Raw genomic sequence first — 14,713 nt, 5'->3', positions numbered from 1 at the left:
TCAGTGTGTCTACATGTATGGACTCTCCTCCTTCCCTTCTGGTCACTCCTCCCCTTACAGAATATTCTGTCCTCCCTGACATATGTGGTTGCCCTCCAAGGTTCTGTCCTCAACCTCAGCTTCCACATCTGTAAAATGGGAATGAGTAAATAATTGTACCACTTTAAACACACTGTCTTATAACCTAAATTTTGGTCCAATAATGCGTTGTGATCATCTTTCCTTGTAAAACAAAAATAGAGGGAACATTTTTCTTGGCTGCAGAGTATGGAGGTATGATAGTTTATTTAACCAATCATCTTTTGATGAACATTAATCCTGAACTGCATTCCTGTGGTGGTGGTGGTGGTGGTGATGTCTAACGGGGTTTTGTGAATGTGTGTGGTCTCTGTCCCATAATATTTTATAAATAACCCAATTGTGGCTGGGTGCAGTGGCTCATGCCTATAATCCCAGCACTTTGAGGTCAAGAGGTCGAGACCATCCTGGCCAACATGGTGAAACCCCGTCTCTACTAAAAATACAAAATTAAAAGGCCAGTCATGGTGGCTCACACCTATAATCCCAGCACTTTGGGAGGCCAAGGCGGGCAGATCATGAGGTCAGGAGATCGAGACCATCCTGGCTAACACGGTGAAACCCCATCTCTACTAAAAATATAAAAAATTAGCCAGACGTAGTGGCAGGCGCCTGTAGTCCCAGCTACTCGGGAGGCTGAGGCAGGAGAATGGCGTGAACCTGTGGGGGTGGAGCTTGCAGTGAGCCGAGATTGTGCCATTGCACTCCAGCCTGGGAGACAGAGCAAGACTCCGTCTCAAAAAAAAAGAAAAAAAAAAAAAAAAAAATATATATATATATATATATATATGTACACACATACATGCATCATCTGTGAAAGATTCTGGGCAAAAGGATTTAACTTGAATCTAATCAAAACTCTAGCATAGACCTAATGTCCAGTGTATAGGAATAGGCCATATTGGAACAAATTCAGTGATACTTTGAGGAAATATCAGAAAAACCCAGAGTGTGGCTTGAGCTTTTCAAAAAAGCCCATGTCGTAAAAAACAATTAATAAAAGGCAGAGGCAGGATACTGTTATAGATTCAAAGATCCCAAAGAGATAAAACTAAATATAATTTCTGGCTAGGCACGGTGGCTCACGTCTATAATCTCAACAGTTTGGGAGGCTGAGGCGGGGGCAGATCACCTGAGGTCAGGAGTTTGAGACCAGCCTGGCAACATGGCGAATCCCCTTGTCTACTAAAAATACAAAAATTAGCCGGGCATGGTGGTACACACCTATCGTCCCAGCTACTCGGGAGGCTGAGGTGGGAGGATTGCTTGAGCCCAGGAGGCAGAGGCTGCAGTAAGCCAAGATCACACCACTGCACTCCAGCCTGGGCGACAGACTGAGATTCTGTCTCAAAAAAACAAAAAATGGCCGGGCGCGGTGGCTCAAGCCTGTAATCCCAGCACTTTGGGAGGTCGAGACGGGCGGATCACGAGGTCAGGAGATCGAGACCAGCCTGGCTAACATGGTGAAACCCCGTCTCTACTAAAAAATACAAAAAAACTAGCCGGGCGAGGTGGCAGGCGCCTGTAGTCCCAGCTACTCGGGAGGCTGAGGCAGGAGAATGGCGTAAACCCAGGAGGCGGAGCTTGCAGTGAGCTGAGATCCGGCCACTGCACTCCAGCCTGGGCCACAGAGCCAGACTCAGACTCCCTCTCAAAAAAAAAAAAAAAAAAAAAAAAAAAAAAAATATATAATTCATGATTCTTGATTGGATCCTGGAGCAGCAGGTAAAGCCGAAAAAGACACATTGAGTTAGGCACAGTGGCTCATGTCTGTAATCCCAGCACTCCAGAATAAGGCAGGAGGATCACTTGAACCCAGGAGTTCGAAGCTGCAGTGGGCTGTAATTGAGCTGCTGCACTCCAGCCTGGGTGACTGAGTAAGACCCTGTCTCTAAAAATAAAAATACAGTTTGGGGACAATTGGGGAAATTTGAATTTGGATTAGATATTAGAGAGAGAAAGCAAATGGGGCAAAATGTGAATACTTGGTAAATGCCTGATGGCACATGCTTGTTCAGTGTACTATCAACTTTCTGAAAGGTTTTTCTAAGTAAAATAAAAATTTTGAAAAAGGCAGAAGACAGAGGAAAATGTCCATAATATGCTGCAAAGTGGGAGAAAATAGTTCTAAAAAACAGACTGACAATATGACTCTACTACTTTATTTAGTGATACAGATATATGGGCCCAGAAAAAAAAGACTGGAAGGATTTACGGGAAAATGTTGGCAATGTGTATCTCTTGGTACTTTTATGTGGTTTTCCGGATCCTTTGTTTGCTTTCATTGAACACATAATGTTTTTGTAGTTAGAAAAAAAAAAAAATAACAAAAAAAGCTCTGGTCTCTGTTATTAGGAGTTTATATTCTGACCACAAGAAAGCTGATTATGCTTATGATAGTTACAGGAAACCCCCCTGCCCCCACCAACCCATTTAAAAATGATGATAATGATGACAATGTGCTGCAAAAGATGAGTGCTGGAGCAATGGCATTCCCCAAAGCCCCTTCCATACCTGGAGAAGTTGTCTTGCAGTTCCTTTAGATGCTTGTCAAAATAATTCCATTCACTCCAGTGACGCTGGTACAACTGATTGAGGTTGTCTTTCCGCTTCTTCATGCTGCACAGGGTCTCGCTGATGACATCAGTATATGTTGGGGTGCAGTCAGTGGCTTCCGCTGTTAAGGAAATCCCCGTACTGTCGAACTTCGTTGACGCTGCATTATTAGTGGCATGAGCGCAGTGCATGGGGAGGAGGGGCATGGAGGACAGAGCAGGGAAAACGCCCTGCATTTCTGGATAAGATACTTGAAATCTGAGCAGGAAATGACTCTCCTGTTCTTTGACCATGTCCTGCTTTGGAGGGAAGAGGCTATCCTATCTGTAGCCAGGCATTCTCTACCTAGGAATAAAGCCCTCCTTTGCCCCTGTGGATGGAAGGCAGGGCTAAGAAATACTTTTTTAGACTGTCATCTGAAATTCTTACTCTATTATCACAGCAGTGAATAGGAAGGGCTTCCAGCTTTCCTTTTCTCTCAGCCCAAGGCCTCATTCTCCATCTCATTTGTATATAAAAACATTCTCGGCCAGGCGCAGTGGCTCACACCTGTAATCCCAGCACTTTGGGAGGCCGAGGCGGGCGGATCACGAGGTCAGGAGATCAAGACCATCCTGGCTAACACAGTGAAACCCTGTCTCTACTAAAAAATAGAAAAAATTGGCCGGGCGCGGTGGCTCAAGCCTGTAATCCCAGCACTTTGGGAGGCCGAGACGGGCGGATCACGAGGTCAAGAGATCGAGACCATCCTGGCTAACACGGTGAAACCCTGTCTCTACTAAAAAATACAAAAAACTAGCCGGGCGTGGTGGCGGGCGCCTGTAGTCCCAGCTACTCGGGAGGCTGAGGCAGGAGAATGGCATGAACCCGGGAGGTGGAGCTTGCAGTGAGCTGAGATCCTGCCACTGCACTCCAGCCTGGGCAACAGAGCGAGACTCTGTCTCAAAAAAAAAAAAAAAAAAAAAAAAAAGAAAAAATTAGGCGGGCGTGGTGGGGGGCACCTGTAGTCCCAGCTACTCGGGAGGCTGATGCAGGAGAATGGTGTGAACCCAGGAGGCGTAGCTTGCAGTGAGCCGAGATCACGCCACTGTACTCCAGCCTGGGTGACAGAGTGAGACTCCATCTCAAAAAAAAAAAAAAAAAAAAAATTAGCTGGGCATAGTGGCACATGCCTGTAATCCCAGCTACTTGGGAGGCTGAGGCAGGAGAATCGCTTGAACCCAGGAGGCAGACGTTGCGGTGAGCCGAAATTGCGCCACTGCACTCCAGCCTGGGCAACAGAGCGAGACTCTGTCTCAAAAAAAAAAAAAAAAAAAAGAAAATTCTCCCTCTGCTCTGACCTCCTTCCACCCCTTCTTGATTGATGAGAATCTCAGCTACACTTGCCACAAGCTGTGGGACCTCAGACAAGATAGCAGTCATCCTCTGTGCCTCCATTTCCATATCTGTAAAACAGAGATAATAATGCCCACTTTAGATGATGTGAATCATAATCGTGGTAGTTACTCATGTAGTACCAGCTGTATGCCATTTAATCCTCATCACAACACTACAAGTTTGGTATAACTATCCAAATTTTAGGAATGAATAGATAAAGATATTGAGCTTGGAGGTCGAGCTGTGCACATAAGACCTTAAAGCCAGTGGTTGCTAAACTGGGACTCAAATCTAAGGCTGTGTATCCCAACCCAGATTCCTTCCATTACACTAAACTGTCTTTAGAGAACAATGAAGTGATGTTTGGGAAAACATGTTGCAAGAAATAAAACACTATGAAATGTGAGTTTTTGTTACTACTCTCTCCCTATAGAACATGTAAGTAAGTTTGTGGACATGGAGTTCTATGCAGCAGACGATGCAAAGTTCTCCCTAGTTCATTACGAAACTCCTCCTGTTGGGGAGCTCAGTGTAGACGTGGATCATCCCAGCCCCTGTTATCTGCCAGGCACTAGCCTTTATCTCTGTTGTGTCTGTAATCTGCATAATAGCCCTATGAGGCAGGTACTCTTATCCCTATTTTACAGGTGAAAAAAATGATGCACAGAGAGAAGCTGGAACTTATCTCAAATCACTCAGTTTGCAGGAGAGTTGGTTCCTGAGTCCAGGTCTATTTGAACCAATAGACCAGTTTGATTCCAAATAGAACCCGTGTTCTCTGACTCCTATGGTAAGCTGCTAAGACTCAGGATGCCAACATATGCCACACTTACTTTCTTTTTTCTTTTCTTTTTTTTTGAGATGGAGTTTCGCTCTTGCTGCCCAGGCTGGAGTGCAATGGCGCAATCTCGGGTCACTGCAACCTCTGCCTCCTGGGTTCAAGCGATTCTCCTGCCTCAGCCTCTCAAGTAGCTGGGATTATAGGCATGCACCACCAGGCCCAGCTAATTTTTTTATTTTTACTAGAGACAGGGTTTCATCGTGTTAACCAGGCTGGTCTCGAACTCCTTACCTCAGATGATCCGCTCATCTTGGCTCTCACTGTGCTGGGATTACAGGCATGAGCCACCACACCTGGCCAACCACACCTGTTTTCTTGAGATCTGAGCTTTCTATTCGATCTTTAGGATAAATGGCAACAGGGTCAGGGATTTGCTGATGGGTCTAAGGCAGGAGTGTGTCTGAGGAAGGTGTTAGATGAAACATACATGTGGACAACAAAATTCCTGGTCAGTACATACTCTGGGGCCAATGAGTGTCGGGGAAGTATTACTTGATTTCAACGTATGTTAGAATACCGAGTTAGCACATTCATTCTGGTAGGTGGAAAGAGATTCTGCACACAAGGAAATTTGACACACCCCAGGGTCTCACGGCCAGTTCACAAGGCTGGCTCTAGATTTGGAACTAAGATGAGCACGATTCTGACCCTGAGGCTCGTACCACTGGCCACCTCTGGCGAGTACACATGGTGTGCCAGGCGCTGTGCTAAGGCCTGGGTGCCATTCCCTGACCTTTGCTTCTGGGAAGAGGACATGGGGGCCTGGAGCAGTGTGCACCCTGACCACAGTGACAAGGATATGGGGTGCTCATGGTCTTTTCCCTTCTGACTATCAACACATTCTTGCCGTGCTGCTGCAGACTGACGTAGTTCTGGAGAAAGTACACAATCAGAGGGCTCTTCCCATAAATGTTGAAGAGGTTTGAAGTCAGCTCAGGGCTTTTGCAGGCAGCACATGACTGAGGATGGAAGAAAAAGGAAAAATGAAGGATAATGTTATTTTTACAGTATGTATTAAGAACTGGAAAGGCATCAAAGCACTCATGTGCTTTGATCCAGTCATTCCAGTTTTAGGATGCATCCTAAGAAAATTACTCAAAATAAAGAAAAAAAAAAGTCAAGGGGCAAATATGTCCACTGCAGAGATACTTACTGTATGTAGCAAAAGATGAGAATAACTTAAATGTTCAAAGAGAAGATATTGATCTCTTAACCCAAAGGAATGGTATGCCACTATTAAAATGTTTATGAAGAGTTGATAACCTAAAACAGGTTTCAGGTATAAGAGTAAATTTTTAGGCCAGGCGCGGTGGCTCAAGCCTATAATCCCAGCACTTTGGGAGGCTGAGGCGGGCGGATCACGAGGTCAGGAGATCGAGACTATCCTGGCTAACACGGTGAAACCCCATCTCTACTAAAAATACAAAAAAATTATCCGGGTGTGGTGGCGGGCACTTGTAGTCCCAGCTACTCGGGAGGCTGAGGCAGGAGAATGGCATGAACCCGGGAGGCAGAGCTTGCAGTGAGCCAAGATCACACCACTGCACTCCAGCCTGGGTGACAGAGCAAGACTCTGTCTCAAAAGAAAAAAAAAAAAAAAGTAAATTTTTAAATACTGAGATGCAAAGTTTGATAGTGTTTTTATATGTGTGTGTATGTGTGTGTATATGTATATTTTTTAATTTTACTTTTGAGACTTGAGTCTCAATGTGTTGCCCAGGCTGGAGTGCAGTGGCACAATCTCAGCTCACTGCAACCTCCATCTCCCAGATTCAAGCAATTCTCCTGCGGCAGCCTCCCAAGTAGCTGGGATTACAGGGGCCTGCCACCACACCTGGCTAATTTTTGTATTTTTAGTAGAGACAGGGTTTCACCACGTTGGCTAGGCTGGTCTCAAACTCCTGACCTCAGGTAATCTGCCTGCCTCGGCCTCCCAAAGTGCTTGGATTATAGGCATGAGCCACTGTGCCCAGCCGATAGTGTTATATATTTTATAGAAAATAATTTAGTAAAAGCCGGGTGCGGTAACTCACACCTGTAATCCCAGCACTTTGGGAGGCTGAGGCAGATTGCAAGGTAGAGCGATCGAGACCATCCTAGCAAACATGGTGAAACCATGTCTCTACTAAAAATACAAAAATTAGCTGGGTGTGGTGGCGTGCGCCTGTAGTCCTAGCTATGCAGGAGGCTGAGGCAGGAGAATCACTTGAACCTGGGAGGCGGAGGTTGCAGTGAGCCAAGATTGCGCCACTGCACTCCAGCCTGGTGACAGAGTGAGACTCTGTCTCAAAAAAAAAAAAAAAAAAAATTATTTAGTATAAAACAGATAGATGAGAGACTGGAAGGCTCTTACCAAAATGTTAATAATTCATTCAGCAAATATGTATTGAGTGATTACCGTGTATAAATACTATTTTAGGTGCTGGAGATTCAGCAGAGAACAAGACAAATTCCAGCCCTTATGGAGTTTGCATTACAGGTGGAAGAAAACAATAAAAATAAATGAATAAATAAAAACATAACACGATATGATGAATACTAATAAGATCAAGCAGGCCAGGGTATGGAGAGTGGTAGGGAGGAGAGGACTGGGGTTCCATGGGGTGATCAGGGAAGGCTGTGAGGAGGTGAGACCCCAGGGATCCTGAATGCTGTGGGGGAGGGAGCCATGAGAAGGTCTATCAGGAGATGTTCCTGGCTAAGAGGACAGCAGGTGCAACAGATCCAGCCACGATATGTGCTTGGTATGGCTGAGGAGCAGAAATAGGGTGGCTCACAAGGGTGGGAGCGGGTGCAGAGGGAGCAGGCGCTGTGGTCATGGTGAGGAGCTGGGATCTTTTTTCTAAGGGTCATGGATGCCACTGGCAGATTCTGAGCTGGGGTACAACATAATCTGAGTAATCTGTTAAGGTCTCTTTGACTGATGTGAGGAGAAACGCCTATGATGGGTGAGAACAGGTACAGAAGAGCAGTCAGGAGACCGCTGCAGCAGTTGGGGAATTTCTGATGGGGCTCAGGACTTGGTGGTTGCACACAAGGGGTGAAAAGTGAGCAAATTTACAACACATTTTAAAGGAGAACTGGCAGGAGTTGCTGACAGACTCAACTCCACATGGGTGTGAGAAAGAGAAGAGTCTAGGGCGGCTCAGAGGGCTTGGGTGTCAGCTGCTCAGGTGGGACGATCTGGGGAGGAACAGGTTGGGGCGGTGGGAAAGTTGAGTCCCGTTTTGGATGCTATTTGAGATGCCAATAGACAGCCAGGAGCAAACAGATCAGAAAGAGAACAGGCTGGGGCCAAGAATGGTTTGTTTTCTTCTGCCTTTTTCCAAAAATGACAGTACTACTTTTGTGTGTGTGTGTGTGTTTTTTTTTTATACTTTAAGTTCTAGGGTACATGTGCATAACGTGCAGGTTTGTTACATATGCATATTTGTGCCATGTTGGTGTGCTGCACCCATCAACTCGTCAGCACCCATCAACTCGTCATTTACATCAGGTGTAACTCCCAATGTAATCCCTCCCCCCTCCCTCCTCCCCGTGATAGGCTCCGGTGTGTGATGTTCCCCTTCCCGAGTCCAAGTGATCTTATTGTTCAGTTCCCACCTATGAGTGAGAACATGCAGTGTCTGGTTTTCTGTTCTTGCTATAGTTTGCTGAGAATGATGGTTTCCAGCTGCATCCATGTCCCTACAAAGGACACGAACTCATCCTTTTTTTATGGCTACATAGTATTCCATGGTGTTTATGTGCCACATTTTCTTAATCCAGTCTGTCACTGACGGACATTTGGGTTGTACTTTTGTGTTTAAAAAAAATACATTTTATTTTGAAGAAGCAGTTATACCTTAATGGAACAAAAATTCTGCCTCATGAATAAAGGCTGCAGCAGTACCCAACCACCCTATTTTCTAATCCTGTCCTAATGGGATAGGGTTGCATTTAATTAATCGTCTAATGGGATTTCTTCTGTCTCCAGCAAAGTTTCTCAACCTCAGCACTATTGACATTTGGGGCTGGATATTTCTTTGTTGTGGGAGGCTGTCCTGTGCATTGTAGGATGCTGAGGAGCATCCCTGGCCTCCCCCGATGTCCCTCTGCCCCCAGTTGTGACAACTAGAAATGTCTCTAGAGCTGGCCAAATGTCTCCCAGGGGACAAAATTGCCCCATTTGAGAACCACTATTCTAATAGCAAGATACCACTGGAATCACAGAGACCTGGAGTTAGTAGGGAATTTATAGATCATTTGGTCCAGTGACTCTGACACCCTGTCTCCTAATGGGGGCCATGCTGTGTCTGGTGGTCACCAGGGAAATGAGGGCAACAAGGAAAATTCAATATGAGTCTAACAAGAAGTAAACTGATTCACTTTAAATTTTTTGCTTTGTGATATTAATGACTTTCTTTATAAAATGCTACTGATGACAGACAGCATTTTGTTTTAATGAATTTACTTAGTGAAAACCTTTTTTTTTCAAAGTCTACGAAAGTCCAGCATCTAGGATCCACTAATGCAGCGCAACGTTTCTCTAAGGGTCATTCTTTTGGCAACCCAGTGTCCTTCCCCTTTCCTAACAGCCCCTGACTCTTTGTGTGTTTTTGCGGGGTGATCTGCCCTCTACTGCATTTGGGCTTGAAGTCTTTTTGTTTGTTTGTTTTTGTTTTTTGTTTTTGAGACGAAGTCTCACTCTGTAGCCAGGCTGGAGTACAGTGGCATGATCTTGGCTTACTGCAACCTCCGCCTCCTGGGTTCAAGCGATTCTCCTGCCTCAGCCTCCTGAGTAGCTGGGACTACAGGCAAATGCCACCACACCCGGCTAATTTTTGTAATTTTAGTAGAGATGGGGTTTCACCATGTTGGCCAGGATGGTTTCGATCTCCTGACCTCATGATCCACCCGCCTTGGCCTCCCAAAGTGCTGGTATTACAGGCGTGAGCCACCGCGGCCAGCTGAGGGGGTTTTAAATCAGGTGTCTTGCTCCCCTGATGAGAGCCACAGGAGGGGTCTTCAGAGGTCTTCACAGGCTCTGGAGTCAGAATCTTCCTTTCACTTCCCCCACCCCAGACCCCTGCCACTCAGTTACAGCCCCTGGAATAGCCTGGCCATTCAAAACTTCCGCTCCTTGGATTCTGAGTTCTGAGTAGAGTGAAATATGGACTGAAAACATGTGGAGGTTCACCCATTCCAGAGATGTCACCTTGAAAAGATGGTTCGAGGGCTGCAACTACCTTGATGTTTCTGGTTCCTGGACTGATTCTCCAGACTCTTCAGTTACTCAATGTTCTTTCAGTTTTGGCTTAAGTTGGCCAGAGACAGCTTTGTTACTTATAAGCAAAGAAATGCAACTGATACACATCCTTTCAGTAATATTCTCAACAGGTAAGTGTACATTTTTGCTTCCCCAACTTTGGAGACACGGAACATGCTACCTTTGCAAACATCCAGTACCACTGTTCGTAAGTATCCGATTCCTCCCAGGCAGAAGGCAGGGTAGGGCGTTTGGGTATAGGGACCTGGGCATAGAAATGGGAAAGGCTGGCTCATACCCACATCACTAGGTAAAGAAGGAGCAATGGGCAAGGGAAGAGACAATCTGCAACATCCGATCTAAGGAGCAGATAGAAAGCAAAGCAGGAGGCCGGGCACTGTGGCTCACGCCTGTAATCACAGCACTTTGGGAAGCTGAGGTGGGTGGATCACTTGAGGTCGGGATTTCAAGACCAACCTGGCCAACATGGCAAAACCCAGTCTCTACTAAAAATACAAAAATTAGCCGGGCGTGGTGGCGCACACCTGTAATCCCAGCACTTGGGAGGCTGAGGTGGGAGAATTGCTTGAACCCAGGAGACGGAGGTTGCAGTGAGCCGAGATCATGCCACTGCACTCTAGCCTGGGCGACAGAGCAAGACGCTGTCTTAAATAAATAAATAGCAAAGCAGGAGCTAGCATTAAGGGGTTAGCATCAGAGATCTAGGATGAGGAATGGCTTGGTTTGAGAGCTAGAGCTGGAACAAAACCCAGCAGCCTGCAGCACAGCCAGATGCAAAGTGGGTTTGAAATGACAACTTGGACTCTTAGGAAGTTCTTTCTTACCTTAGATAAAAATCACACTGTCTGTAATTCCAACCCATCTTTCTCCAGGGTCACAGGTTACATGACAGTCCTTAAAATATCTCAGCAGAGCCCTCAGGTCTTCTCCAAGTCTTGCCTTCTCCAACCTAAACATCTCCAGTGCCTCAAGGGCTCCTGAACATGATTTGAGTCTGACTGTGCTCTCTGGACACATGTCAGATGGGGCCATAAAAAGTGGGACCATCTTCTCTCTTGCTCCAGGCTTTCATTTTGACATTTAGATAGTATTTTTCTGCCATAAAAATATTTTTTTAACAAAATAAATTAAGGCTCCTTGTGAAAAATCCACATGAACTAGAGATGTAAAAGAAAAAGCTTTCCTCATCTCCACTCATATTTCTTAGCAATAAACACTGTTAATATTTTTCTGTGTATCTTTCCAAACCTTCTCACAGGCACATACTGACTTTATACCAAAAACATACTTCAAAAATAAAGATGGAATCATCCTATATACAATGTTTTACAACTTTAATTTTCACCCACTAACTACATTGCCTGTAATATTTCCTTGATTAATTTTATTGCATTATTATTATTATTTGAGACTGAGTCTCGCTCTATCCCCCAGGCTGGAGTGAAGTGGCACAATCTCAGCTCACTACAACCTTCGCCTCCTGGGTTCAAGTGATTCTCGTGCCTCAGCCTCCCAAGTAGCTGGGATTATTGATGCCTGCCACCATGGCTAGCTAATTTTTCTATTTTTTTAGTAGAGACAGGGTTTCACCATGTTGGCCAGGCTGGTCTCAAACTCCTGACCTCAAATGATCTACCCTCCATGGCCTCCCAAAGTGCTGGGATTACAGGAGTGAGCCACTGTGCCTGGCCATTTTCTTGATTAACTTTAGATGTCATTGGCTGACAGTCTTTCATATCAGGTGTAAATCTTCCTCATCGTTTTTCATAGCAGCAGAATGCCCTTATTATGGACACTTCACAATTTACCTATTTCTCTATTGAAATTGAAGCTTTCTATGATGTCTGCTGGTACAGATTAATGCTGTAAAGGATAGCCTTGTAATGAACATTTCTACATGACAGATTATTAGAAGAATTACCAGGTCATAGGTGTATTTAAAAATTTTAAAGGGTACCCTAAACTCATGACAAAACATCTAAAAATGCAATATACATATTTTTAAAAACCCTTGGCCAGGCATGACGACTCACACCTGTAATTCCAGCACTTTGAGAGGCTGAGGTGGGCAGATCACGAGGTCAGGAGTTCCAGACCAGCCTGACCAACATGGTGAAACCCCCATCTCTACTAAAAATACAAAAATTAGCCGGGCATGGTGGTGCGAGCCTGATCCCAGCTACTCAGGAGGTTGAGGCAGGAGAATTGCTTGAACCTGGGAGGTGGAGGTTGCAGTGTAACTGAGATCACACCAGTGCACTCCAGATTGCACAGAGTGAGATTCTGTCTAAAAAAAAAAAATAAATCCTTTAAAAAGGAGTCTAGGCCAGGCACGGTGGCTCATATCTGTAGTCCCAGCACTTTGAGAGGCTGAGGCAGGTGGATCACTTGAGGTCAGGAGTTTGAGACCAGTCTAGCCAGCATGGTGAACCCCATCTCTACTAAAAATACAAAAAAATTAGCTGGGTGTGGTGGTGTGCACCTGTAAGCCCAGCTACTCGGGAGCATGAGGCAGAATCACTTAAACGTGGGAGGCGGAGGTTGCAGTGAGCCAAGATTGAGCCATTGAATTCCAGCCCTGGCAACAGAATGAGACTAGGTCTCAAAAACCTGACCTCAGGTGATCTGCCCACCTCGACCTCCCAGAGTGTTTGGATTACAAGTGTGAGCCACCACACCCCGCCAACTAATATTAATTTTAAAATTATTTGTATTACTGTGGGCTGGGAGTGGTGGCTCATGCCTGTAATCCCTTTGGGAGGCCAAGGTGGGCTAATCATTTGAGGTTAGGAGTTCGAGACCAGCCTGACCAACATGGCTAAACCCCATCTCTACTAAAAATACAAAAATTAGCTGGGCATGGTGGCACACGCCTGTAATCCCAACTACTTGGGAGACTGAGGCAGCAGAATAGCTTGAACCCAGGAGGTGGAAGTTGCAGTGAGCCAAGATTGCACCACTGCACTCCAGCATGGGCAACGCAACAAGATTGTGTCAAAAAAAAAAAAAAAAATTATTTGCATTCCTGTGATATGGGCACCCCTCTCCTTATCTCTTTAAACTTCAGTAAAGTCTTCCATTCTTCCATATACACAAATACATGCACACAGAGGCCTTGTGTGAGTGGTTTTTGTAAAAATCAGAAGAGGTGAGTTCCACATTAGGGCTGATGCAGTTAGTATGTGCATAGCGTATGCAGGACAGATAAGGAGCTTAGTGCCAGGAAAACATCAGGCCCCCAGAGTTCACAAACATATTTGAGAGGGTAATAGACTTCAAACAAATTAGATAACAAATGCTTAAGCCAATCTTTAGCTAAATTCCAAGGAATAGAGTGACCCCTGGTGATACTGGGGGGTTACGTGAGTAAATATTTTATTGAGAATAGGTGATAATATAAAATACTGGGAAAAAATTGGGGAAGATGTTTTATATAATCTTAGAATGGTAAAATGCTTAGCAAGAAATCTAGAAGCCATAAGAGACTACTAAATATGACTATAATAATTAAAAACTTCTAACATAAAACACCGCAATTAAAGTCAAAAGATTTGCCTGGGGGTGGTGGTTCATGCCTGTAATCCCAGCACTCTGGGAGGCCGAAAGGGGCGGATCACCTGAGGTCGCGAGTTCGAGACCAGCCTGACCAACATGGTGAAACCCTGTCTCTATCAAAAATACAAAAATTAGCCAGGTGTGGTGGTGCACGCCTGTAGTCCTAGCTACTAGGGAGGCTGAGACACGGGAATCACTTGAACCCAGGAGGCGGAGATTGCAGTAAGCTGAGATGGCACCACTGCACTCCAGCCTGGGTGACAGACTGAGACTGTCTCAAAAAAACAAAAACAAAAAACAAGAAATCTATATTGCTCATGGTACTTGGCCCAAATTCTATGGCTGACTCCCTTGCTAGCTGTTGCCTGGGGAAGCTCCCAAACCTCTCACCCTGTTCTGGTCCCACTACATAAGACTGAAGTTCCATTGACATAAACTACCATCCACTGAGGTTTGTGGGGAAAGGGAAGAGGAGAGAATGATGCTAGTGACTTTCCTGCGCTAGGCACTGCACTGCAGGGAAGGCTCAGTGGTTGAGAGCTCAGGCTCAGAGACAGGCAGATCTGCATGCAAATCTTGATTTTATCACTTATTTGCTATTTATTTATTTATTTATTTATTTATTTATTTATTTAGAGACAGAGTCCTACCCTGTTGCCCAGGCTGGAGTGCAGTGGCACGATCTTGGTTCACTGCAACATCCGCCTCCTAGGTTCAAGCGATTCTCCTGCCTCAGCCTCCCGATTAGCTGGGATTATAGGCATGCCACCATGCCCAGCTAATTTTTGTATTTTTTAGTAGAGACAGCGTTTCACCATGTTGGCCAGGCTGGTCTCAAACTCTTGACCTCAAATGACCCACCTGTGTCGGCCTCCCAAAGTGCTGGGATGACAGGCATGAACCACTGCATCTGGCCTTGTTTTATTATTTTTTTTTACTTTTAATATCACTTATTTGCTTTGTGATATGTGACAAATTGGGTACCTGCTCCCAGCATCACTTTGCTCATTAATAAACTGAGAATAACAATAGTAACT

The 14,713-nt window shown here is 45.2% G+C and overlaps 1 protein-coding gene across 2 annotated transcripts in view; it reads right to left on the bottom strand.

Moving 5' to 3' along the window:
* Nucleotides 1-14,713, bottom strand: part of FAM227A (family with sequence similarity 227 member A) — an 81,188-nt gene that overhangs the window by 16,647 nt on the left and 49,828 nt on the right. For both annotated transcript variants that reach the window (XM_038007435.2, XM_073006717.1), the window contains 2 exons: nt 5,654-5,811; nt 2,593-2,745 (listed from right to left, as the gene is read on the bottom strand). In XM_038007435.2, coding sequence (XP_037863363.1) covers nt 2,593-2,745; nt 5,654-5,811 — 311 coding nt within the window. The remainder of the gene's footprint in view (nt 1-2,592; nt 2,746-5,653; nt 5,812-14,713) is intronic.

The sequence above is a fragment of the Chlorocebus sabaeus genome, chromosome 19 (assembly GCF_047675955.1).
Source record: "Chlorocebus sabaeus isolate Y175 chromosome 19, mChlSab1.0.hap1, whole genome shotgun sequence".
NCBI classification, from domain to species: Eukaryota; Metazoa; Chordata; class Mammalia; order Primates; family Cercopithecidae; genus Chlorocebus; species Chlorocebus sabaeus.
Note: the sequence above shows the minus strand (reverse complement) of the source record. Positions and strands in the feature narration are given on the sequence as shown.